General features: G+C 38.6%; 1 protein-coding gene across 1 annotated transcript; it reads right to left on the bottom strand.

Moving 5' to 3' along the window:
• Positions 1-8,778: 8,778 nt before the first annotated feature.
• PRPF38B (pre-mRNA processing factor 38B) lies at positions 8,779-19,240 on the bottom strand. The gene is made up of 6 exons (XM_072644196.1): positions 18,405-19,240; positions 14,748-14,816; positions 14,093-14,244; positions 13,952-14,012; positions 11,223-11,446; positions 8,779-10,852 (listed from the first exon to the last, which is right to left on the bottom strand). Exons 1-6 carry the CDS (start codon positions 18,696-18,698, stop codon positions 10,012-10,014), a joined length of 1,641 nt encoding a protein of 546 aa, XP_072500297.1. The 5' UTR covers positions 18,699-19,240; the 3' UTR covers positions 8,779-10,011.
• Between the last annotated feature and the right edge of the window lie 6,531 nt (positions 19,241-25,771).

Genomic DNA, 25,771 nt, shown 5'->3' with positions numbered 1-25,771 from the left:
CATAAGCTAAGTGATCATCACGAAGAAGATAACTGTAGTACATGACTCAATAATCACGTCAGATGATGAAATAGAGAAATTGTATAAAGAACTTAGTAAGGTGTTACTATCTACTCCCTGTGTGTCCTCTGAAAAGCTTATTAAGCTTTCTGGGGTGTCACTTTCCTCCTCTGTAAAATAAATCTGACCCCTAAGTTCCCTTCCAGATCCCTAAGGAGATTCTCATAGGAGGCACAAGAGGGATATAGGGGAGGATAATGAAAAAAATATGTTGAAAAATGTGATGCAGGACCCAGAAATTAAAAAACTAATCTTGTAAATGTCTTTTCTCATTCTTATAAATCATGAATATTTTCAACAGGAATATTTCCAACAGTTGAAAGGGGTAGATGCAAAAAGGATCAAATTTACATGAAGTAAAATGGAGTTCTCAAGAGAGAATTAAGATAAGCTCCTTGAGGGGACTTGAACATTTTTGTCTTTTTATCTCCAGAACCTACTTCATTGAGAGCACTTAAGAATGTTTGTTAATTGATTCATAGACAGGAAAATATTAAATAATTTTATTATAAGCTTATTAACTATTAACAAAACAAATATTCCAAAAAATTTAATTATAAAACCAGAAGTAAATCATAAACTCATACAATTACAATTTATTTTTAAAGTGTGGATATTCACTTTTACAAAGTAACAGTAATATTATTTCTGTGTTCCTTTCTGATTTTTTTCTTCTTTGTACATTATTGGATTTTGTCACTGTTTTGTTGGTTTTTCTGATTTTGTTTTCTTCACTCTGCATTATATTTTATCTTTCCATTCCATGTATTTGTCATTTTTATGATACAATAATATTCCATTAGATTGATATATTTACTTACTTCCATACTTCAGCAACTTCTGATATATTTCTTGTTATGGATATTCCCTCCACTGATGAAGCACTTGACACCTTTATAACTTAGTTGATGGTTTCCCATACTGGATGTGGCTCAAAAATCTATCACCCTTAAGCCAGTCTGGGGATCAACCTCTGCAAACTTAGTTAGGTTGGTCCTTGGATAACATATAGTCCATCTATCACCAGGTCTATAATCAAAGCCTTTGTGGCTTGGTAGGGACCTTGTATTCTTGTTCATTTAGCATTCAAGAATTGAGAGTGATGTCAACACTGTGATGAAACATCAGAGGAAGACTTTATCAGAGGCATAATAATATGCCCCAATTCATTCAACCCTTCCTCAATTGTTGGATTTATGGCTTGTTTCTGGGGTTTTGCTATCACAAATAAAGACACTGTGAATATTTTGTATGGAAAGGTCTTGAAAACAAAACAAAACCCTTAAGATATAGTTCTTGAAAAAATTGGATTGGTTGCACCAATTCACATCTATACTGGTAGCGTAGTAGTGTATGAGTAGTGTATGAGTTTCCCAACTTACACAATTCCAACATAGAATTTGACCATGTAAAATTCTTTGTTAATTTGATGATTGTGAACAGGCATTTCTGAGTTGTTTTAATTTATATCTAATTATTCATTTGATTCCCTAAGAAAATTGTTCACTTGCATTCTTTCTTCAAGGACTGCTTATTCATCATCCCAGAAGTTATTTCAGTTAGTTAATTAAAAGACGTCAAAGAGCAAAATCCAAATTAGAAGGATAATGAGAGAAATCATATATAATTACAGCAACTTCCACCTAACTTCTTTCTGATAGATAAAAGCAAAGACATTAAACTGGAATGGTTGAGTTCAGAAGGTTCTACTAAGGCCACAGGGCCAGTCAGATCTCAAACATGGCTCATTTTGGGGTTGAGGGTTTGGGTAGTGATGGAACTCATTATTTCATGACTACAGTCTTGCCCAACAATTATGGTGGTTTGAAGACTTGGTAGAGGGACTTTAGAAAGAGTTCTGTTTTTATATTCCCAATGTTCAGCATGATTTGAAGACAGTAGGCACTTAATAAATACTTCTTGAAATTGGCTTGATACACAGATAACCTTTAGGAGTCATTCAGCTTACAGTTAAGTAGATCTGTCTTATTTGCTTGTCTTTGTCTTAGTGGTGATCCTGAATCTGTACTCTTTCCTGCAGGAAAGAGGTCAAGTAGAAAAAGGATTCGAATCGATTTGCTTGACTCTAGAGAGCAGAACTAGGAGCAACAGGAGACAATGATAGGGAGCTGGATTTTGGCTTAACTTTGGGGCAGAATTTGTAAAAATTAGAACCGTCAAAAAGTGTAATGGGTTGCCTGGGATTTAGTGAGTTCCTCCATCACTGGAAGTTTTCAAGAAGAGGCTGAATTCCTCTTGTTGGGAAGGTTTGGAGAGGGTTTTCCTGGCTACATACAGATCAGACTAGATGACCTCTGCGGCGTTCAACTTTGAGATCCTATGAGTAAAGATAGGAGAGAGGGAGGGAGGGAGGGAGGGAGGGAGGGAGGGAGAGAGAGAGAGAGAGAGAGAGAGAGAGAGAGAGAGAGAGAGAGAGAGAGAGAGAGAGAGAGAGAGAGAGAGAGAGAAAGAGAGAGAGAAAGAGAGACAGAGACAGAGACACAGAGACAGAGAGACAGAGACAGAGAGACAGAGAGAGAGTTGATTCAGTGTGTAGCAGAGGAGAGAGCAGAAAAGAGGGATATATATGTTGGAGTTTGACCATTGGGGCAAAAAAGCACAGGGTGCCATTCAATCAATGGAACACTGAGCTTAGATGTGATCAGAACTAGAGCTAAGAATTAAACTGTCTGAAAGTTTTTTTTCTTTATTTAAAGATCTAATGTTTAGGGTAGTTCCCCCTCCCCGATAAGACAGATCTATTAATGACCTTATCCTTAGAAATCAGGGGTCCTGAGACATTCTTCAGAGCAACAAGGTCTAGTTAACCTTTCTGTGTGCATACCATTCCTCTAGGACTTCATAGACCCATGCCTGACTGTGAGAGTGGTGGGTAGTGTGGTTGTTCTGATGGAACTATCAGACACCCTTCACATTAACAAGTTTTTCATAGCTCCTACTCTATTCATGACACCTGGAGCCACACTTAAATCAGCTACATCCATACTTCCTCTACCTGCTCACACCCACTGATGGGCAAAAGCCAAAGGAGACTGTCATCAAGGCAATCCAAAGTTCTTAAAGGAAATAAGAACGTATCCAGTAACTAGGAGAGTGAAGTCTTTAAGAATTAACTGCAGAACCTACCTACAACCCCAAAATTGAGTCTAGTCCATCAAGGCTATAAACTGCAGAGACACAATGGACTGAGAGTAAAACTGAATAAGATATAGAGTAGGGTTTGGATTGCTTATGGAAAATTGTGTTCTTTCAAAGATCTCAAATCTCTACCTATCATGAAAATTCCATCTTTTTAATGTCAGTATTCTCTAGTGCTGCCACAAAGCTGCAAATAACAGATCACAATCTCTGAAAAATCAAGATTTTAGGTGGTATAGATTATGGAGAGGTGTACTTATGCTGGGCATGACATATTCAAGAGGTAGCATAAAAAACATCTGAAAAATACAATTGGAAAAGGTGTAGTCATGTAATGAGAGTAAGTATGGATATCCCACATCCTGCAGTGATATCATAAAAATGCAGATTAAGGTTCTTTATGATAGACTTTTGTTAATACAGGGATAAGAGTCACACAGGATTTGAAGGCTTGGATGGGTTGCAATTTGCCTTGATTAAAGGCCTTGATGGCTATTTTCATCTAGAAGAGGGATTAGTTTTGTTCTACTTGCCCCTAAAGACCAGCACTAGGGGCATTCAGGGTTAAGTTGCAGACAAATAGGAAGGAAAAACTTGCTAATAACTAGTGCTGTCTCAAAGCTTCAGGAAGTGTTCACCACTTGTTATGGATGTTGCAGAGACAGCTCCTACATCTAGGTACAAGATGGATTAGATGATTTCTGAGGCCTCTTCTGACTCTAGGATTGAGTTAACTTTGGGGTTAGGAGCATTTGAGGTGCCAGTTAAGGTGAATATATATTTAATGCAATACTCATAATATCCTTACCTCGTTCTTTAAGACCCATATATCTTTCCTCTTAACAATTTTGTGAGGGAAATAACCCATAAGGTAGATTGTTGCAGCATTGCATATTTAATACAGTGATGGATTTGGCGTAAGGAACATCTAGTGCTCTCTAACTTCAAGCAAGTTGCATATGGAAATGGAGGCTCAGAAGTTATCTGTAAAATGGGGTTAAAGTAGTACTTCTCAAAGCCTGTTGTGAGACTCCAATGAGACTGGTAGTTTTTCAAACTTTAAAACATGTTGAAGATGGGAGTTGTAGACTTATTTATCTCAGATGGAAGAAAATCTAGGGCAAAACATATCTGAATAACAATCCTTTCTAAAACAGATCCAAGTGGTCATCCAGCCTTTACATGAAGATCTCTAGTGACAACCTATTACCTCTCCCAGCATCCCATTCCACTTCTGGATAGCTCTACTTGTTGGAAATTTTTCCTGTCTTAAATCAAGTTTGAATTTGCCTGTTTGCAACTTGCAGTGTGGTGCAATTCCAACTCAAGACCTGAGCTCAGAACTCAGCTCTGCTACCTACTTGTGAGGCCTTTGGAAAATCTTTTCACCAGTTTGAGCACCCCGTGACATAATGGGTTTGGATTAGATAGCCTCTAAGCTTCCTTCAAGCCCTAGACCTAAGATCCACCAATTTTAATTGTGCCCTGACAGTAAGCAAAACAAATGCAGTCCTTTTATAAACTAAAGGCAGACTATAGTTTTTGTACCTCAAGCACATAGCAGTGTAGGTACTTTAATAAACACAGATAGCCCTTGAAAGCTATCAGGCCCTCCACCTCTTCCTTCAACCAATCTTTACACCTGGTCATGAGGTCCTTCACCATCCTAACCCTGGATGCTCTCAGTTTATCAAAGTCCTGCCTAAAAATGGTGGTATGCAGAGCTGAAAATAATCCTGATGCGGTCTAATCGAGGCAAGGTATAACACACCACCTTCCTAGTCCCACATGCACTGTTGACTTGCAAACTGCCAAAACCGTTTCTACAAAAGAACTGCCTAGCAAAATTTCCTTTATCTTGTACTTTACTCTTGGAACCAAAATGCAAGACTTCACATTCATTTCTACTAAACTTCATTATGAGATTTAACCTGAGTGTTTAGATTTTTAGATCCTGCAATCTCTATTGACTACCTACTCCTTCCACCTTTGCATCAGGTAACAATTCACAGCATCTCAACCAAATCTTTGTTAATCATTAATGAGTTGCATGACTGAAGCCATGGGTGCAGATGAGATAAACATGAACGTATAAAAAATGAGAATGACAGCACTGCGGGAGGTGCAGAGTAACAAGAAGTCAAAGCTATGGAGGTAGAAATGCCAGGAGAGTATATCATAGTTGAAAAAGACAAGTATCAAACTGGAGCAAGTAGTCAACAGAAGCTAACTACAATAAAAGCCTTTGGAACTGGGAGTCAGTATATACGTAAATTTCTAAAAAGTTATCAATGTTGAGATGGTCCAATAACTCAAAAGAATATCAGGACCAAGGGTATAGTTTTCATATAGGAAAGATTTGACCATAGTTCCAAGATTGAACAGTAAGATGGGATTCAATTTTAGAAATCAGAAGCGAAAGAAAGTACCAGAAGAGATGGGAGGGCATGGGATTAAGGATACAAGTGGAAAAGTTTCATTTTGAGCATAAATTAAGCAGTGTGCAAGTCTGGCTTTCAAGTTCTATAGTTCTTGTAATCTTCTTAGGTACCTTTTGAAAAATAGGATTTTGCTTAACTTTAGCCTTTAAGTGAGCAGAGGACTGTTATTTGTGTCAATGTAGCACCAGGCAGGACACTGCCTGATTTAAGAATAGGCAATTAATAAATGCTTGTTGAAAAAGAAAACCTCAAAAACAACAAAAAAGACATTTTCTTCCTTACCAATGGTCATGTGAACTAGCAAGTTTAAAAAAGGCTACTGCTGCATTTGGGAGGAGATGTGCAACCCAGTTTGTTAGATAATTGAGGAATAGAGTAGTTGAGTAAAATAAACAGGGTGGGGAAGCTAGATTGAAAGTTTTGTTATTTCAAATGATGCTGCTTTCTAAACCTAAATGCCTTTCAAGACAAAATAAAAATAATCATATTTCATTCAACCTAGCAGAGACAATTAATTGAAAACATATTTTGTCACATGGAATCATGTCAAAGTGGCTATGTATATGTTCTGTGCCAATTTATAAAAATTTCCACCACTGTGCATTCAAAGATAAGGAAAATATGTATAATTTGAGTTCCTCAGGCAAAGCAAATAAATCTAGTTATTTGCAGTTGATCTACCTCATCTTTCATTTGTCTTTTAAATTTCACTTTTACTGCTAACTCAGTTATATTTGTAAGTATTTCTAATCACAGGTGAAAACCCCTTTAGTTTTTAATGAGAAACAATGCAGAAAGCACTCTAGAGGGACTAAACCACTAAAAAGGGCAACACTCAACATATTTACTTTATGACAATATTTTGATATACTAACACATGAAGGGAATTTAATTGCATGGTTAACATTTTCCAAAAAGATAAAAACTCAAGTTGCAACAAGTTATTTGAAATTGTGAGATGGGTTCTGTTTGAGCCATATAAAAGAAATCTCTTAAGAAGGCAGGAAAAGGATCGAGAAATGAAATAGTGCTTTCACAACTATATCTTTCCCCAGTCTTTCTAGAAATTATTCTTAGAATATGAATCATAGCAACTACACAGTACGTAATAACTAGTATCATTTAAATGTACAGGACAAAAGTGTATCATTTCCTTCATAGAACACTGAAGGTTCAATGCCTGGCACATAACAGCCACCTAATAAATGTTCATTGATTATGACTTTTAAAATTACAATAAAGCAAATAGCACACAAAAACTAGTGGGAACAACTTTCTTGTCCTTATCAACCCAAATTTAAATCTTACATTTCATTATCTACTTACAATGCTGAGTCAAGTAAAACTATATTCAAAAGTAGCACCAAAATTTAGACATGCTAAATCCTCCCCATTACCCTCCCCCCCAACTTCATGCCAAGAATAGGCTTCTACTTGTTTGTCTTACACCTTGAAGACTTTGGATCTTTACCTATACAGTTAAGAAATGTGATTACTGAATATCTACAATATCCTTATTGGGCATTTTAAATTCACAATTGATGCATATATTCCAAAATTAGCCTGGCAATTTACATATTCTAAAGATATCATACTGGAGCTTAAATAATTAGAACTGTAGTTTTTACAAACTAAAATTATCTAGTTCAAACTTTTAATTTCACTCATGATTTTTCTTTCATAACATCAACAATAGCTTTCCTTTCCACCTTGCTTTCAGATTTACCATTCCTTTATCATCAACCTGAAGAATTCTAAAATCTAGAATAGTATATACACTCTAGTCCTATAGAAGGAAACTTCTGAAAATTGATCCTAACTGAAGGAAATTGTTCATTAAAATGCCACAGAGCTTTTCTGAATGGAAGTATTGCTATCTACCTATTTCAAATTATTTGGAGCTCCTTATTCAACTTTTCTATCTTACTTTTTACATAGAAAATAGCAGACGTTTCTTTACACTCCAGTGAAAACACATTAATTCTGCATATCCAACTTGGATCAAGAGATTCCTTAAAATAATTGATACTTTCTCTCTCTTCATACCACTCATTTTAGCAACTGATTCCTGACCTTTGCTGAGAGATGGCTGGAATGACATTTTTGGGTAGCCATCTAAAATGTCTGAATTACTTGATTCTTTCCCCTCCTCCCTCCAACACACATACATAAAATGCTAAAGTAGGAAAGATGCTTTGATTTGGCCCAACCATCCTCAATCTGCTTTTCCAAGGAGTCCCAAGAGACTGACTTTTTCAGTCTCGTAGTAGCCCAAAACCCAATTCTATCTGAGATTCAGTGCTCTTTCCATTATAGATACTATAGTGAAAATAGCACTAGTTACATTACAGGTAATAAAAGTGAAGTACATAGAAAAATTGCTTCATGTAATCCAAGTACAAAACATTATATACAAGCTTAACATTTATACAAGCTAGACAAGACTTTGAAGAAAATGTTATTCATCCTTAAATATATCTACAACTGAAAATTATTACTATTTTCCAAATGAAGAATGATACAGGATGTATTCAAGGTTGGATGGTGTCAATCTAAAAACTGAACACTTAGTTGACAGTAAATTTTTGACTACACAACCTCATCGTAGGCTTTAGCTCTCCTTTTATTTTCCCAGTCTGTATTGAAAAAACACTTTCCATATTATTATATGTATAGCTTATCAAATTAAGTCATAAAAACTCTTAATTTGTAATTTAAAAATTGGTTTTTGTTTTCTTTTGGGAGAGGGAAAGGAGATAGCAAATATGGATAGTAAAAAAAAATGTAGGAGGGTATAAAGGGAGGAAAAAAGAGCAAAGTCAAGAAGTAATGTATTATGCATCCTACTATCGTGATTCACATCTCCAACAATTGCTTTATTTTGGACTTGTGAACAGGCTAAAAAAGCTAATACACAGCATTAGCAAAGAATATTTCAAGCTTTTAGTCATAGGTGTGCTTTCTTTCTCATTCTTTTGCCAGCTATCTAGTTAGTGCAAGGTTACAAAACTGTAGAAAGTTAAATGCTTTACTTCACCTAAGTTTCACAATGATCCACCATAACAAAATTATCATTTGAATGTTTGTGAACAGAAGGGGGAAGAGTCAACACCCAGAATAAAGGATTTAATCCAGTGTTTATTCCAGACTCATGATGGTTCTCCTCAATCAGTATACATGTCATAAGAACAGCCTATTAAATAATTTGCTGACTGATGATTCCTTAATAATGCATTATAGCATTACTTTAATCTTTAATACTTCTCTCTTCTAGATGAAGTTCTCAAACTCAAATGGCAATTGTCAGTATTGATAAAAAACATGTTATGACTTTTAAAAAAGGACACTATTCAAGGTATCTCATAATTTAAATACTTTTCCATTTATAAAAATGCTTTGGAAGCTTGAGGCTTGAATCTGTTTCTATACCAAGTTGTCCCTCCCTCTCATCTCATATAGGTTAGTGTAGGGTTGCTGCAAGAATGCTAGGCTGCTGGCATTGATTTTTCCTTCAATACTTAAAAAAAATAAAAATCAGTTATACAACATGACAGTTTTCAAAGTAATTTAAAAAAGAAAAGGAAAACAAAAACTATGTGAATGAATTACTAACTTACTAACAGTGTCCCTTTGAGGTACCACTTTAAAAGAGACTACTGAATAAATTGCAGCCTTAAACTCCTGCATCAGAAATTGATAATCTCTCAAAAATCCACACTAAAGGTAGCTTTGTCAGGAATCTAAATGTAATACATTTTTAAAAGAGCTTTCCAAGGTAAGATACAACAAACAAAAAAGTTAATCCTAGCCTTCATGTACACTGTATGCACATAAATATTTCTGTTATAATACACATTCAAGACTCATCCTGAAAGTCTTCAGTTCCTATTATGCAAAGCACAGCCATGCTAACTTCAGTACAGAAACCATAATCCCACATCTACAAAATAAAGTAGAATTAGTGGCAGTTTATTGCCTTATACAAATTTAACCAACATGGCAACCATGCCAAAGGAATTAAAACATTTTCAGGACATATGTACAGACTGTACATTTCAGAAACAACCAAACAACAAAAATGCAAGAACAATCGTTGCATCTTGAATTAAACTCAACAAACCGATGGAAACGTCAATGCAATAAATGGGATTACAAAGGCACTTCCCTACACAAAATGGGAAATGAAAATCTGCAGCCTATATATAGGAAGGTTGAAGAGTGCGTAACTACTGCACAATCTCAACTTTAAGGAAGAAAAATAAGCAGGATTTAATCAAACATTTATAGGATTCAATGTGATCCACTTTTACAAAATAAACCAAAAAAGAAAAGAAAAAAAACCCAAAAAACTTCACACAGTCTCATCTTTGTTTTTATGCTGCTTTTCTTGGCTCTCGCGTTCTGTACTCTGGCTCCTTCGGCGATCCTGTTTGTCAGACTGGTCCTTGCTATCACTGTGCTCTCGTTTGTGAGAACGCTCTTTGCTTCTGCTACGTTTTCGGGGTTTTTCTTTGCTGGGACTGTGTTCCCGTTTTCTTGACTTTTCAACACTGCCAGTTCTTCCTCGACTGCCACTCCTGCTTCGTTTATTTGATTTTTCTTTACTCTCATTTTTATGTTTACTTGTCTTTTCTTTGCTCCGGCTTCGACTGCGCTTTCCTGTATTTCTACTTCGGCTTCTACTTCGATGTTTTCTTTCCCTGCTTCTACTTCTACTATGTTTTTTCTCTTTTTTGGAATCTTTTTTGTCATCCCTGTGCTTCTTTTCATCTTTGTCCTCTTTATGCTTCTTCTCTTCTACCTCACTCCTACTCCTCCGCTCTCTTGACCTTTCCCTCTCTTTTTCTCTTTCATTGCCTCTTTCTTTGTCATAATCCCGGTCTCTCCTCCGGCCTCTCTCATTCTCTTTTTCACGATCTCTGTCCCTCCTATCTCCCTTTCTGTCACGACTCCGACTCCGACTCCTGTGCCTCTCCCTACTCCTGCTCCGCCTGCGCTCCAGCCCACGATCAATGCTTCGGGATCTCCGCCTTTCTTTTTCCCTCTCCTTGGCTTCACGTTCTAGTCGCTGCCGTTCCTTCTCTCTTTCTAATTCTCTGTCAAAACTAGAAGAACCATGACCTTCTCGATGATGGCTTCTACTTCTGGATCTTCTGGGGGATCTTCTTGGGCTCAAAGACCTTCTTGGTGACCTAATAGTTCAAAAAGATATAAACGTTTGTTGTATAAACTATCAGAAATACTTAAAACATTCATCATAGAGTTCCTTTAGTTAAGCTCTTCTAGCACCCTCAAAACTACTCAATTTAAACATGTTTCAGAAAAAGTTGCATAAAGGTACTTGCTTATTCATATTCATAGCCACATAATTACTCTGCTCCTTGAAATATACTAAAAAATACTTTTTAGGAAAAGAATTAAAGGTAACAGGTTTCTAACTGCATAAATTAGCCATGAGAACAGACATGTATCTATCTATGGATGCTTCACAGGTATATCTAGCTTTGTATAAACACACTAAATTAAAAGGACACATGTAAGTTCTGAAATAAGGGTATATACCTTGAACGTCTACGTTCAGTGTGTCGGTCTATTTCTTCAATTCCTTCCTTTCCATCCTTCTTGATTTTCCTAGGTCTTGTTTTAATTTGTTGATCAATATTTTTCTGAACTGGAACAGGAATTCTTGGAAATAGGGTAGAAAACCACTCTAATTTGGTAAGAAAAGAACGAAGCATTTCCCCAATGGTCATTACACAGCCTCCACCAGCCTTCACATCCAGGTCCTACAAAAACACAAAGAAAGATATCCTAATGGTCAAAATCAGGTATTTTTTACCATATAAATGAGTACTATAAAATGTATTACCATTTTTGAAATTTCAATTATTTTTTTAAAAGGTCTAAGAGAAATTCCAATGTGTGTACCTTTCTAATGATAAATCAGAGATATAGATAAGACACTAAGGCTTAGTGTGTGCATGCAGGTGAACACAAATCCTGCAGCCTCCTGAGTATAAAGGGGCCTCATCTGAGTGAAGAGGAAAATGCAAAAGCTTTGTATTACTCAGCTATGTGGAACAATCTTGCCTTAAATTTAAAGCCCACATAATTCAAGTATATATTCCTCTAAGTAATTCTGTGGACATGATTGTACACAATCAAACCTAGCATTGTGTCCTAGCTACATATGGACTGCTTCAGGTAATTCCTGTCTAAATGGATTATAAAAAGTTCCAATACGAAATGAAATCCTAACAAAATTGGAAGCAATAGCAAACCAACTGCCATGAAGCAGTGAGGTTTCTAATTTAGAGTTATGTAAAAAATAAATAAATGAACAAATAATTGGAAACGCATAATCCATGATGACCATTGTCTCTGAAAAGGGTCATTACCGCATGAAGGCCTTCTTGCTATGCCCTCTCACAGCTCAGGACATGTTAGTCAGCTATTGTCAGTCCCAAACCTATAGTGCAAGCACACAAGGAAAGTGAGATTTGTTATCTAAACAGGAAAACAAGAGCTAAAGGTAAAACTGCTTGCACTCACACACATTTAAGTGTTCAGATATACAGTATTTCCAAATATAATCGCTGCAGATATCTAAAGAAGAAAACAATAAGTTAGCTTAAACAAAGCACCTTGGACATGTGTATACAATAAAAACAGTTTAAGAGAAGCATTCAGAAACAAACAGGTAGAGGTAACAAATTGTCAAGGTTACAGGTCATGCCCTTTTAAGGGGAAAGACTATGCAAATGAAATATTTATCAAAACAGAAACTATGCCTTATAGAGGTTGAGATTATGCATATTCCTAACTAACATATTCCTCCCTCTTTTGGCAGCTTAAAACAAATACGCAAACAAAAAAATGACACAGAAATCTGTTGATGGGCACTATACACATCATGAAAAGCAAAAACAAATGGAAAAGTTCTCACTAAAGCAGTTATTCTGACAGGACTGATAGCTGCTTAGGTGTACAATAGGATATATGAATTTAGAATAATTTGCAAAATAACAGATGCAAATATAAAGATTTTAGTGAGAAATATATTGTTTTTTTTAATTCAAGAAAAGTAAACTGCAAAAAGATTTATCCAATTCAAGTTAGTTTATTCATGAACATTACAGAAGATGTAAAAAAAAATGAAGTACATGCAGCAGCAAGCTGCTCTATAGAAATGTCAATGTGTGTGTTCGTCCTTTGATGCCAAAGCAGACCATGCCATCAGAGAAATGATGACATGACTTACACTTGACTTTGTTTTGAGTGAGGGAGGGCTGTGCAGGTCACCAGCCTTACTTCTCCTCCAGAGCCATCTGAATCCAGTGACCAGATATTCATCAGCATGACTGGAGATGACCCAGGATGAGGCAATTGGGGTAAAGTGACTTGCCCAAGGTCACACAGCTAGTGAGTGTCAAGTGTCTGAGGTGAGATTTGAACTCAGGTCCTTCTGACTCCTGCACTGGTGCTCTAGCCACTGTACCACCTAGCTGCCCCTAGAAATGTCAGTAGAACCAGAGGGAACAGAGCTCTTCCTTCAATAATTATTTACTGAATATTTAAGTCTTCCAGAGCTAACCATTCGCTAAGCTAAAAAAAAAAAAAAACATATATATATTATTAAAATCTAAGGCAGTCAGGGTCCTAAGGGTAAATGAGTAACTTGAAGGTACCTTTAACCCAATCTAGAACAGAACGCTAAATTTAGGATTAAAAAAATTATAAAGATATGTCCTAAATGGAATCATTAATTTTTTGAACTCTGATTTTATAATCATAAACATACCATTATCGGAAGAAGCTCAGGGGCTAAGTGAAATTTAAGAAATTTTATTAAAAGCAGCAATTAGAATCTCTAAAGGACTATGTCTTTCTACAGTCATAGACTATCTTAAAAACAACAAATCACTTCTTAGCCATAAATTTACACGTTCCTAAAGCATAAGGGCCTTTAAAATGTAGAAATGAAAAATAAAGTTTAACAAGGGCCAACAAAACTTAAAATTTTAGGTTCAAACATTTTAATGAGATTATTCTCACGTGCTCTGAGATGGCAATTTATTATATGATATAAATTTAAAACAAAACTACTTTTAAGAATTTAACTTAAGATTTAAAAACAAATTGTACTATGTTTTAAGAAAAGGAATATAATTTCAAAGTATTTAATTACAATAAGTTTAAATGGAAGTTTACAATGTAAAACTCAAAGAATTAAAAAAACCCCAACACCATAGAAATCAGAAGAAAACAAATTATTACCCTTGCTGACATACCTCTTCATCATCAAGGAAGGATTCAAACCAGTCCCAGAGATCTGTTGGGGGCTGTGTGTACCTGCAATTGCAAAAGACTATAAATGTATGATATTTAACAATGCTGTACTGATTGGTAAATATAATGTATGAAGTGCTCACCTTATATACATAAATCCAAGAGCCCTAATATATGGAGAATCTGTATGTGTTATGAGACCCATCACTTGCTTGCGAGTGAGTTTCAAAGTAAATAACTTGTATAACAGGCAAAAAGCTGTAGAAACAATTCCTCCTGTTCCAACACCTCGAACCTTGGGAGGGATGGAGGGAAGGGAGGGAGATAAGAGAATGAGCATCAATAGTTAACACCAAAAGGTTGCTAGATCAGGGTTCTTAACCTGGGGTCTTGGCTAGATTTCAAGGGATCTGCAAACTTAGGAGAAAAAAATTACATCTTTGTTTTCATTATTTTCTAAATTTGGAATTTCTTTCATTTATGAATGTGGACAACAAATATATTCTCTTACTCTGAGAAGGATCCATACCACACTGCCAAAAGGTCTATGAGACAAAAAAGTTAAGAAGCCCTGGTCTAGGTAATAATGGCAGGTATCAGTCTTAGCAGAAAAAAACTAAGAGGGAGTATCATACTGCTTTATTTTCTAACCCTACTAGTCATTTGAACTGAGAGTTTTCTCTTCTAAGAATTGCTACCTGTGTGTCAAATGTCTACAAATGTTTTACTTGTAATATGTAAATTTAAGATTTGTCACCAGACACAGAAAAACTTAAGAATGCACGTACTTCTACTTACCCCTCCGCACATCCCTGTCTGGCCTGCCGTTTTTCTGCTTCCTTTTTCCCATGGCTCAACATGTGTGACCTGGAAATATCAAGAAGGTAACTATCACAACATTCATTCTTTAAGCTTAAATGTGTGATAAAAGAAAATCAAAACTATCAACATAGCAGCTCTTCCAAATATCTTTGGAAACTGTTATCTACTTTAGGATTAGAAAAAACTATTTTTTCTTAGAGCTATGAATTCAGCACAGTATCTCTAAAGTTTGATTTTTAAAAGAATAACAAAATGACTATCTTAAATAGAACCCTGACTATACAAAAATAGCTTAAAATAAATTATTAGAGTAGCTTTGCTGATATTCACATGGAACCAGGATATTTATTGCAGGGCAGTAGCAAAGCACAAAATGCTCCATGCTTATGCCTACATATATGCCTATGGAGCATAAGCTCTTACAGCCTAGAAGAATGACTGATATAACCAAAATTTTGTGGTTGGTAGATTTCAAAACTATATATTAAATTAGGAAACCTATTTGAATATTACAATCACCATGTATGTGACCACACAACAGTCTCCACAGATTGACTCTAGTAAGTTCTTTTTTTAGGGTCACAATGAGCAAATTAAATCCTAAACAATGACAGTGAAAGTAAATTAAACCTTACTTTAATTAAATATGTTTCTGGAGCAAAAGTACACATGAAAAAAACCACACACACAGACACACACACACAAAACCAACGCTGTATAAATTGTCATATTGTGACCAATCACACTATATATTCACAAAATGTGAAAATTTACATTCCAGTTCCAGATAAAAGTCATACTTTCCCTCACAATTCACCTTGTACAACAGTTGAGTATCGTCTATAATCAATTTGAGTTTTCAGTGTTTACTTATAATATTTTTACTTGCAAACAGATCTCAAGTTTAAGGATGCAATCGTGATTGCACTGTTACGTATACCAGAGGAAGCTTTAACACAAAGCACAAAGATGCCATTTTTAACTAAGAAACAGTACTAATTTTTATAGAAGCATAAAAAATTTTTTAGGAGAAAAAACCACACATATACTTTGGGATTTATATGAAGCGGAGGCTAAGTTCTAAGTAAGATAAATCAGGGATATAGGACTGCTAAGGGACCTCCCTCCTTGAGAAGTCACCTAGTTAAACATACAGGTAGTGACAGAGGATGTGAAGATTCTCTGAATCCAAATCCATCACTCTTCTCATTACACAGCTTTCCAGAAGAATCTTCACTAATTAGGTTGCATGACTGGTACTTTTGTACTAGGTTTGACTAAAGTAATAAAATGTTCTACATTATGAAGTAATGGGTCTAATTTTTGGTCAGAATTTGTATTGCTCTTAACGAGGTCATGGCACTTTTACTACTGCGGATACTGTGTAAACATATTTTCTCTATCAACAATGGAAAAATAGCATGTTAGCTAATAAGCCACAACCCAAGAAGTTTCTTAGGGAGATGAAGAATGATTTTTGTTTCTTACATTGTGCTTCAAAGGTAAACGGATATATCCTTTAACATACTGATGTCAACCCTAAAGACCATGTTTTTGCCCACCATTAATTACCTTAAAATAATTTTTCAGTGGCTTTGGCCTAAAGAACATGTACCTGCAAATATGGCACTATAAACTATCTTTATAGAATGTCTGAACTGAAAAGGTGCTGGTGCTGAGTATAAGAAGAGGACTGCTTATTTTATATAGAGAAAAAAGATCAAGAAAGGTTAGATGACTTGTTCAAGGTCACAAAGGTAGTTGCAGGCCAGGGGATAACCAACATTCAGCTTTATGCTATATCCAGTGATTTTTCTATCACAACATGCTGCTTACTTTTCATTTCCCTTTTCCAATGTACAATTATTTTTATTCTGCCCAAAGAATGTTCAGACTCAGTTAAGTGAGTATCCACCATAAATTCTATTACACCTTCAAATCTTTCTTTCTGAGATAATTTGATTAGGACCTTTGATAATTATACACTTTCAATTTTCCAAATGAATTTTCAAATCAGTGTCAGAGTAAATTTACTTTGGGATTTACTATTTATAAAACATACAAACTTACATATCTCCACCTTATCTTTCACATGCTTTATATAAATCATGTCTTATTATTAGCACATACATCTCAACAGATTCTTTAGCAAAACAGAGGTCACAAAGGAACACTATATAAGCTGATTTTCAATTTTTAAAAACTGCCCTGGTGTCATAAAGGAAGATAAAAGCACACATATATTTTCCATACTATTCCAGTAATATCCCATACTAGGAAAACTGCTTAACTTGCAAATTTTTTAAACGTTCTGACTTATAAAACTATAACTGATTCCATAACTGGCTAGTAATATAAATTATTCTCAGAAAGAAAACAAAATCACCTCTGCAAAACATACTCGGCTCCCTAGCTGCACATGTATCCCTCAACGGATGAAACTTTGAAAATTCAAATAACTAGTATCTTGCCTTTGCAAGCCTTGTCAAGTGGAAAAACTAATAAAATGTAAGATTAAAAAAGCCTTTGTGCTAAAATCACCTCTCCTAAGACAAATAGAAACATTCTGCTAAACCCAAATTTCTATTAACGTCTACAGCGATTTTACAAGTAAATTAAACCAAAATAACTACTAAATATTCTTTTAAAAAATATTTAAAAGGACTGCTAAGCTTAGTAATAAATATACTCTAGCATCAAGAAGCCTGGAAGTTATCTCCTCGGTGACATGGTGTACATCTAGCCTTAAAGAGACACAGCTATGGGTAGAAGGCCTAACGCCGAGGGCAAGAAGAACCCAAACCAGGGGTCAAGCAAACCAATCTAACAATTTGTTCATTTAGCCGGGGAAATGCATTTAAGGCGATGGAGGATGATTAATAGTGCATACCTCTACCTGCGACCCTGGGCTGCTCCGAGCCTCGCTGCAAGACTGAGTCAATCCTGCTAACGAAACAAGAACTGAGACAAGAGTGCAGTGAGGAGGCGCCGGGTGATCGCCCAGCACAGCCAAGCCAGCACCGACCCTGCCTGAAGCCCAGGGCCCAGCCGATCCTTCTCTAGCTCAACTACGCGCGGCGGGCGGGGGGCTCACGTCAGGGGGCCCTGGCAGGCCTCCTGCCCTGCCCTTCCCCCCGCCCCGATTCTGACCAGCCCCCACGTCCAGGTTGGTTACAGGGCTCCGGAGGACCCGGGGTGGGGGCCTAAACGGGGGTCGGTACGCCCACGGGCCCGGGGGCGGCAGACCAGGGCCGTGTCGGCGCGGCCAGGCTCCGAGTCCAAAGGAATAATTGAGAGCGGTTGGTAAGTGGAGGATCGAGTTACTGGCCCCCCCACCGCCCGCTGCTCCTCCCCCGACGGGGATCGGCGATACCCGGATACCGGGTCCGGGGGACAGGCGGCAGGCGGAGGACGCTCGTCCAGGCCCCAAAGCCTGAATCGAGGGGAGGCAGGGCTGGCGACCGGCCTCTGCCCGACCCCGCCCCGGCGGCGGCCGCAGCCTCGAGGGCCGCCGGCCGGCGGGGCGGGAGGGGAGGGGAGGAGGGGGGCAGCGGCCCCAGCCCGAGCTCCCCTCCCCCCAGGCCCCGGCCCCGCGCGGCCCCCGCCCCCGGCCCGGGCCTCGGAGCCCCGTACCTTGAAGTAGATCTCGTCCACCACCTCGTGGTAGGTTTTGAGCTCGTAGAGCTGCACCTTGAAGTAGGGCGACGACAGGATGTTGGTGAGGATCATGGGGTTGAGGTTCATGGTCTTCTCGTTGCCCCACAGCGGCAGCACATTCCCCTGCTTGCCCGACGCGGCGGGCTTAATGGTGCCGCCGCCGCCGCCGCCGCACTGCTGCTGTTGCTGCTGGGCCGCGGCCGCGGCCGCCTGGTGCTGCGGCGGCGGCTGCGAGTTGCTGCCTGTCAGCGCCGGGCTGTTGTTCGCCATGTTGCGGCGGAAGGCAGGGGGGAGGGCAGGAAGGAGCAGCAGGAAGGGAGGGGGAGGAGGGGGAGGGGGCGCGGCGAAGCTCGGCCTCTCGCTCTCGCTCGGCACAACGGTCCGGGATCCTACTCCATGGAACGCCGACGGCAGGAGCGGGGGGCCCCCTCGCTGTTCCGCCCCGGACGAGGCAGGATGAGGGGGGACCGGAGGAGGGAACCCCACGCCGAAGCTGGAAACTGGGACGCGGGCCAGAGCAACTCCCGGAACAAGGCAAGCGGGTGACCGGGGAGCACGATTTCTTCCGCCAACTGCCCCTGGGAACAAGATGGCGGATCCGGGCGGAAGTGACGCGGACGCGTCCCGGCGTTCCAAGTCAACCCGGGGACCAATCGGAGGCCTCTGATGGTGCGGGAAAAGTTTGCCTGGCGGAGCCCCCCCTCCCGCCCTCCCTTCTGAGCCCTCGGGGTCCGGCTCCCGTAAATACGGCGGAGTCGGCGCTGTCTGTCGCCAGGAGGGTGGTGCCTGGCTCTGACCTTTTGGAGGACTGCCACTCTCCCGAATCTCGGGGGAATGGCCCTTCCGGTCCCGCGATCCGGGACCAGACTCTGTCCTGAGGCTCGGCAGGGAGTAAGCACCCGAACCGGGATCCTGGGCCCTTCCCGCAGGACCGGGCCGGCCGCGGCCACTTGGAGGGCGCTGCCATCCCTTCCGCGAAGACAGCCCTCGTCTCGACGTGGAAGCCTTAGTTAAGGCCGGTCTTTTACCCCGCTGTTGGGGGGAGTCGGGTGGGGTGGGCAGGGTGGCAGTTGGAGAGCTCCAAAGCCTTCGAGGGGCGGACTGGTGTTGGCAGACGGGCTACACCTCCCTGGGTTCCTGCCCCTCTAGAACATGGAAGTCAAACCAAGCAAGCCCAAATCACATTTTTTAAAGTTGCCTTTAAAAAGAATTATGTTTAAAATACTGAAACTGATAACAAAGAATTGTGGCAAAGTCGAATTCCTGCTTTAATATCTGCTTTAAAGAAATCAAAACGCTTTGTAATTATCAAATCCAATCAATGGACAGCCGAACTTGAAGATTGTTCTCTGAAAGTAGTTTCAGATGTCTTGCTGGAAATTAGGACAGCTCGTGCGCAGAATATTATAAACTGCTAATTAATTAGCAAAGTCAAAATTAATCAAGTTTTACTTAGAAATTTGAGTTAGGTGCATTGTGAATTCTTCCCCAAGCCGTCAAATTAATCTTTCAAAATGGCAGCTCTGACTATGCCACTCCCCCCCCTTCAGTAAACGCCAGTGGCAGGATCAAATATAAAATCCACTCTTTGGCATTAAAAGCTTTTTACAATCGGGCCCCCTCCTACCTTTCCACTCATCTCCACCTCTACCTATGTTTTAGTGACACTGACCTTCCTGTTCCTCTGACAAGACATTCAGACATTTCATGTCAATCTTCCCCTTTCAAGGAATGCCCTCCCTTTTGTAGCTGCCTCTTGGCTTCCTTCCAGTTTCAGCTAAAACCCCAACTTCTGCAAGAAACCTATTTTTTTTTTTAATCTCCTTGATGCTAGTTCCTTCCCTGTAAGATTATTTCCAACTTATTCTGTATATCATCTTGATTGTACATAATTGTTTGCATGTTGTTTCCCTCATTAGACTGTAACCTCCTAGGGAACAGAGGGTTTTTTTTGGGGGGGAGGGAGCGGCTTTGTATCCTCAATGCATACCAGTCTTGGCCCATAGGCAATTAATAAATATTTATTGACATGACTTCACTTTGAAATACATAGAACTAGACGATGATCTTTGTAGAGTAAAACTTGTTTAGGGAATATGTATTATACCCTAAATCAGGGATGGGGAAGCTGCGGCCTTGAGACCACATGTGATCTTCTAGGTCTTTGGGTACACCCTTTTGACTGAGTCCAAGTTCAATCCTTTTATTAAGAGGATTTGTTCTGTGAAATTTAGATTCAGTCAAAGGATCACACTTGAAGACCTAGAGGGTCACATGTGGCCTTGAGGCCACAGGATCCCTACCCCTGCTCTAAATCTTTGCTGGTTGTCTCACCTTGGGGACCAGTGGACCTTATGAACTTGAGTCAGTAAACCTTATTTATATAAGGATGAACTCTAAACCATCTCACTCCATTTTAGCTCTGATACCTTAACTAGATGAAGACAAGTCTTAGTCAGACAGTCAGTCAATTAAAAGACCATAGACTAAGAGTGAAGAGACTTTGGAAACCTCTGGATGAAGTAAAATGAGGCCAGACAGGAAGTCTGTTCTAAAAATCACAGGAAACTTAGGCATGCTCAGAGATCATCTGTGAATTATCAAGCAAGTGGAAAGAGGATTGAATTCCAGAATTGGAGTCTGTGGCTTTCTAGTATATCCCTGAGGAATTGCCTGGAAGAAGGGAGAGTCCCATTCCCCCAAACCCCTCCCCGAGGGTCATTCCAGCTTAGAAGGATCGTTGTCCAAAACTACATCTGATCAGCTGACAGAAACGTCTGCGCCAGGAGCCATGGAGAAAAGGAAGATAAATCTTTTGTGCTTATGAGGCACGTCCTGGGTACTCTGCAGAGGGAAGAAAAGGACCTGAAGCAATAGGGAGCTGTGTGAGTCACTCCTTTGACACATGTGCTAAGTTTGAAACCACTCTTCCCTGGACTCTGTACTGGTGAGAGGTGCCACCCAGCTATGCCACCTGTGCTACTGTACCATTCTGGAAGATGCCCCTTTCCAAAAAACAACCAAACAGCTGTTTGGTTTGGCTAACTAAATAATACTCAGCTGATAATCTTGGTGGCAAACACATCTTGTTGGGGCTTCAGAGTTACCCCTGGAACCCTTCAGGGAAGGCACAGCCAAACTCAGGATTTGGACTTGTCAGTGGGAGTGGGGAATTTGGATAAGCATCTTTGGAGCTTTCATGGTGAGTCTTAGTGATTATATCAGACATATAGAAAGGGAAAGTGTTTGTGTAGTCTGTTAGAAGCATTTATGTTAGTTTTTAAAAGATGCAATATTGGATTACCTGTAATAATAATAAAGCATAAAATATATGATTATTATATATGACATATATAAACCTTGTAATTTTTCCCATGCCTGCAGCTATAAATACATGCAGAGTGAGTATTCAAATGTGCTCATTTTTGTGAGCTGGTAAAACTTTTAGTTCTTTTCAGGCATGCTACATTTTTCAAGTTTCTCCAGTTAAAATGGATTAAATTGATGAACTTTGCTGCCCCCTCCATTTACATGTATAGCTAAAATAATTAAAATATTAAAATACAGTTTATATTTGTTGTAAAAAACTACTGTTGACAAAAACATCAAGAAAACATTAGCTTATTTTTTAAACTATGTAAATGTCTACTTTTTCTAACATAGCTTTTCAGATTAATTCCCCAGCTATTAGAGATGAGCTTCTTGAATTGGATATCGCAGAATCTAAGTGCAGGAAGGGACAAGTCAAAATGGCATCTTAATAAATTATCTTCTCTCAAGATTTTTGTTGTAGAAGAATTATTTCACAATCAATACAATATTTTAAGTGAGATATCTGGAATTTTTGAAGCATTTATACTAGTTTTCTTTTTATTTATACTTCTATCATCTCATCCAATCCTTCATTTTGTAGTAAGAAAATTTAACATCAGAAAAATTGAATCTCACAAATCCAGACATAGTAGAGTGTGAACTAGAACTCAGATTCTCTGAGTTGTAGTTCAATTAATCTACGACATTTGTTGTTTTCCAGTGATACTGCTGATGTTCCACTTTTCTTGGTGAAGTATCAAGTGAAAAGAAGTAGCTGCAATTATTCTACCTTTCATTACTTGTTCATTTCTCCCATTTTTTTCTCTCTCCCCCATTAGAAGGTGAGCTACTTGAAGGCAGGGATTGTTTGCTTTTCTCTGTATCCTCAGTGCTCTTAGCATGGTGCCTGGCACAAAAATAAGGGCTTAATAAATGCTTGTTTGGACTGACTTCTGTTCTGACCACTCAGAATCTTAGAATTGAAAGAGACCTTAATTTCATAGAATCCAATTTACTTGAATAGGAATCTTCTCCACATTTTTGACAATTAATTTCTGCTTGAAAATCTCCACTCATCAAGAATTCACTAACTATCATGCTGCCTATTTCACTTTGTCAGAGCTTTCTACTGCCAGGCATTGTGCTAAGCACTAGGGATTGTCTCCAGTGAAATTTAATAAAAAGGTAGACTGAGCCATATTCTCTCTGAGCAATATAACAGTTTACTAATAAGGCACTGAACCTCTTTATAAGGAGATCAATGACTTGCATCAGTTTCTAGCCAAAGACCAAGAACTGATGATGTGACTCCTTTTGATAAGCATGGAACAAGGAACAGAACAGAACAGGGGAGGAAATGGCACCATTGGTTAAGAGGTGGGCAATGAAATTAAGGTCTCTTTCAATTCTAAGATTCTGAGTGGTCAGAACAGAAGTCAGTCAGTCCAAACAAGCATTTATTAATTGGCTCTCTCACACACACACCTAGGACCACCCCCTCTATCTTAAAGGAATGCTTTTTATGGATTTATGGAACCAGCTGCAGCCTGATAGTGATGCAGCTCTTAGCTAGAATTCTGTCTTCTGCAATATATTTTTTCCAGTCCTCATTAATCTTTGCGCTGTCACTCTGACTTGACCCCCAGTTTATTCTATCTCTTGTTTTTACCTTATTAGGTTGAGCCCCTTTAGACAAGCGATTGGTTTGTTGTTGTTTGTACTTTTATTTGTATCCCCAGTGCTTACTAAGGACCCATTGTATAGGGATTAATAAATGCTAGTTGACTGACTGACTGATTGTTAGAGTGATTTTTTCCCAGTACAGCTGATTAGTTGAGCCCTCCAGGATTATTTTAAGGTTTATCTCTGTAGCATAATGATTACCCTTCTGCTGTTCCATGAAAGGTAATAAGGTTCTTATGTACAATTCTAAACACCAGGTTATATCTGACTGAATATTCAGAAGGTATTTAATATTGTGTAGCCAATAGTGATGTTTTGATAGTGGACTAGGCATAGCAAGCAGACTCACAGTTGCCTGGGAATGAGATAAAACCATCTTTAATTGGCAAGGATGAGGCTAAGATGGGACAAGGTCAGCTTGTCTGCTTTCAAGAATAACACAAGATGTTCTGGAGTTATAAGGAATAACAAGCTTCTTTGACACAAAATGATTCGCAGATTGTGATAGAATAAGAGTTCCTGTTAAAGTGTTTTATGAGACTACTGAATTTCTGGACTTTAGTTCAGAGTTTTTCTTTAATTAACAGTGATTATGGGAAAGCTTAAGCCTTTGCATCTAACTTGAGAGAGGAAGAGCTTCTTTGTTTAGAGACAGAAAAGGTTTAGGTTTCTTAACACAGAATACAGAATATGATTACAGAGTACAATCAATTTCAGAGTGCAAGAAAATATAAAATACAGGTTCAAGAATTAATTTTCACATCATACAAATACTAGGAAGATAGTCCCTGCCCTCACAGAGTTTCCTTTCTAAAAAAAAGCAAGACAACATTTACAGGGGGAGTGGTGGCCAGGGAGGAGTATTTTGGTAGTGTTGATTTGATTAGTTTTGGACAGCTCTAATTATTGGGAAGCTTTTCTTTATATCAAAATCTACCTTTTTGGAAAAGTCCAGCTCCTGCTCAAAGGAATACCTGTTGGCTCTCTGTGTTTTCTGGAAAAATGAAGTGGTTCCATACAAGATAGGTTAGAAACAAAGGAAAAATATCTGTAGACACCAAGTGGATCCCTGACCTTTGTTTAGGAGTTTGGAGGGGGGAAAGAATATGGCACAAGAAGTACCACTTAACACTTAAGGTGTGTATGTTGGTCCTTCATTGTGGAAGACCATGCCATCAGAGAAATGATGACATGACTTGCACTTGACTTTGTTTTCAGTGAGGGAAGGCTCTGCAGGTCACCAGCCTCACTTCTTCAGAGCCATCTGAATCCAGTGACCAGATATTCATCAGGATGACTGGAGATGACCCAGTATGAGGCAATTGGGGCTAAGTGACTTGTCCAAGGTCACACAGCTAGTGAGTGCCAAATGTCTGAAGTGATCAGGTCCTCCTGATTCCTGCACTGGTGGTCTATCCACTGCACCACCTAGCTGCCCATTAACACTTAAAGCTAATTTAATCCAGTCCTTCAATCAGTTTATCTGAGCAGTAAATATGAAGCCTTTCACATAGCTTCCTCTCTCTGAGAAAGCAATTACTTACTTCGCAAGAAATGACAACATGGAACTATAGCTGTCTATTATCCAGTAAGAAGAAGAAAAAAGAAAAAGTGGTAGCTGATGACTCCCTGCTGAGGGGTACTTGGGCAGCAGTGTATTGACTTTTCAAGAACAGAAAGAATATGCTGTTTTCCTGGGTCATCTATGCAGAACGGAGAATTACCAAACAGTGTGACTTTCTCACTTCAGGTGATTAATGTTGGGACAAATGACACTACTGTTAGAATCCAGAAAGCTCTGCTAAAGGTTATGAAGTCTGAAAGGTTATGACACTGAAAAACTGATAGATGCAGTTCATCATGGCTACCTCTCAGAGGCCTCAGAAAGGAGAAGTAGATTTTGTTAATAAACAGCTGGTAAAGACAGTGAGAACCAGATCTGAACTTCTTTTTCAAAATTAAAAAACAAACAGGAATGCTAGGCTCTTGTTCAGGGATGCATTGCATCTACTAATGTCTGGTAAAAACATTTGCCTAGAATCTTGCAAATATAAGCAAAGTGGCTTAAAAGTAAAAAGGAATGGGAAGGAGTATATTTACAGAGTGCAATGAAATATAAAATACAGGAAGGAGTATATTTAGTAAGCTAGATATCATAAAGAGTAACCACTATAACACAGAAAAATTGTAGTAGAGATAACCAGTAATTAATGTTACATAAAATACAAGAAAAGATCCAGAAATAAACTACATAGCTTTATAAATGTTTATATATAAATATACCCAGTATCAGTAACAAAGTGAACTAAATAGCCTAATACACAAGGACAAATTTGACAATAGTTATC

The sequence above is a fragment of the Notamacropus eugenii genome, chromosome 2 (genome assembly GCF_028372415.1).
Source record: "Notamacropus eugenii isolate mMacEug1 chromosome 2, mMacEug1.pri_v2, whole genome shotgun sequence".
In the NCBI taxonomy this organism is placed as follows: Eukaryota; Metazoa; Chordata; class Mammalia; order Diprotodontia; family Macropodidae; genus Notamacropus; species Notamacropus eugenii.
Note: the sequence above shows the minus strand (reverse complement) of the source record. Positions and strands in the feature narration are given on the sequence as shown.

Excerpts from the sequence above, each read along its gene's own strand:
- PRPF38B (XM_072644196.1), bottom strand. The coding sequence starts at position 18,698 with ATGGCGAACAACAGCCCGGCGCTGACAGGCAGCAACTCGCAGCCGCCG. Across the intron at positions 14,245-14,747 it reads AGACAGGGATGTGCGGAGGG|GTTCGAGGTGTTGGAACAGG; the intron begins GTAAGTAGAAGT and ends ATCCCTCCCAAG. Across the intron at positions 14,013-14,092 it reads CTTGGATTTATGTATATAAG|GTACACACAGCCCCCAACAG; the intron begins GTGAGCACTTCA and ends TTGCAATTGCAG.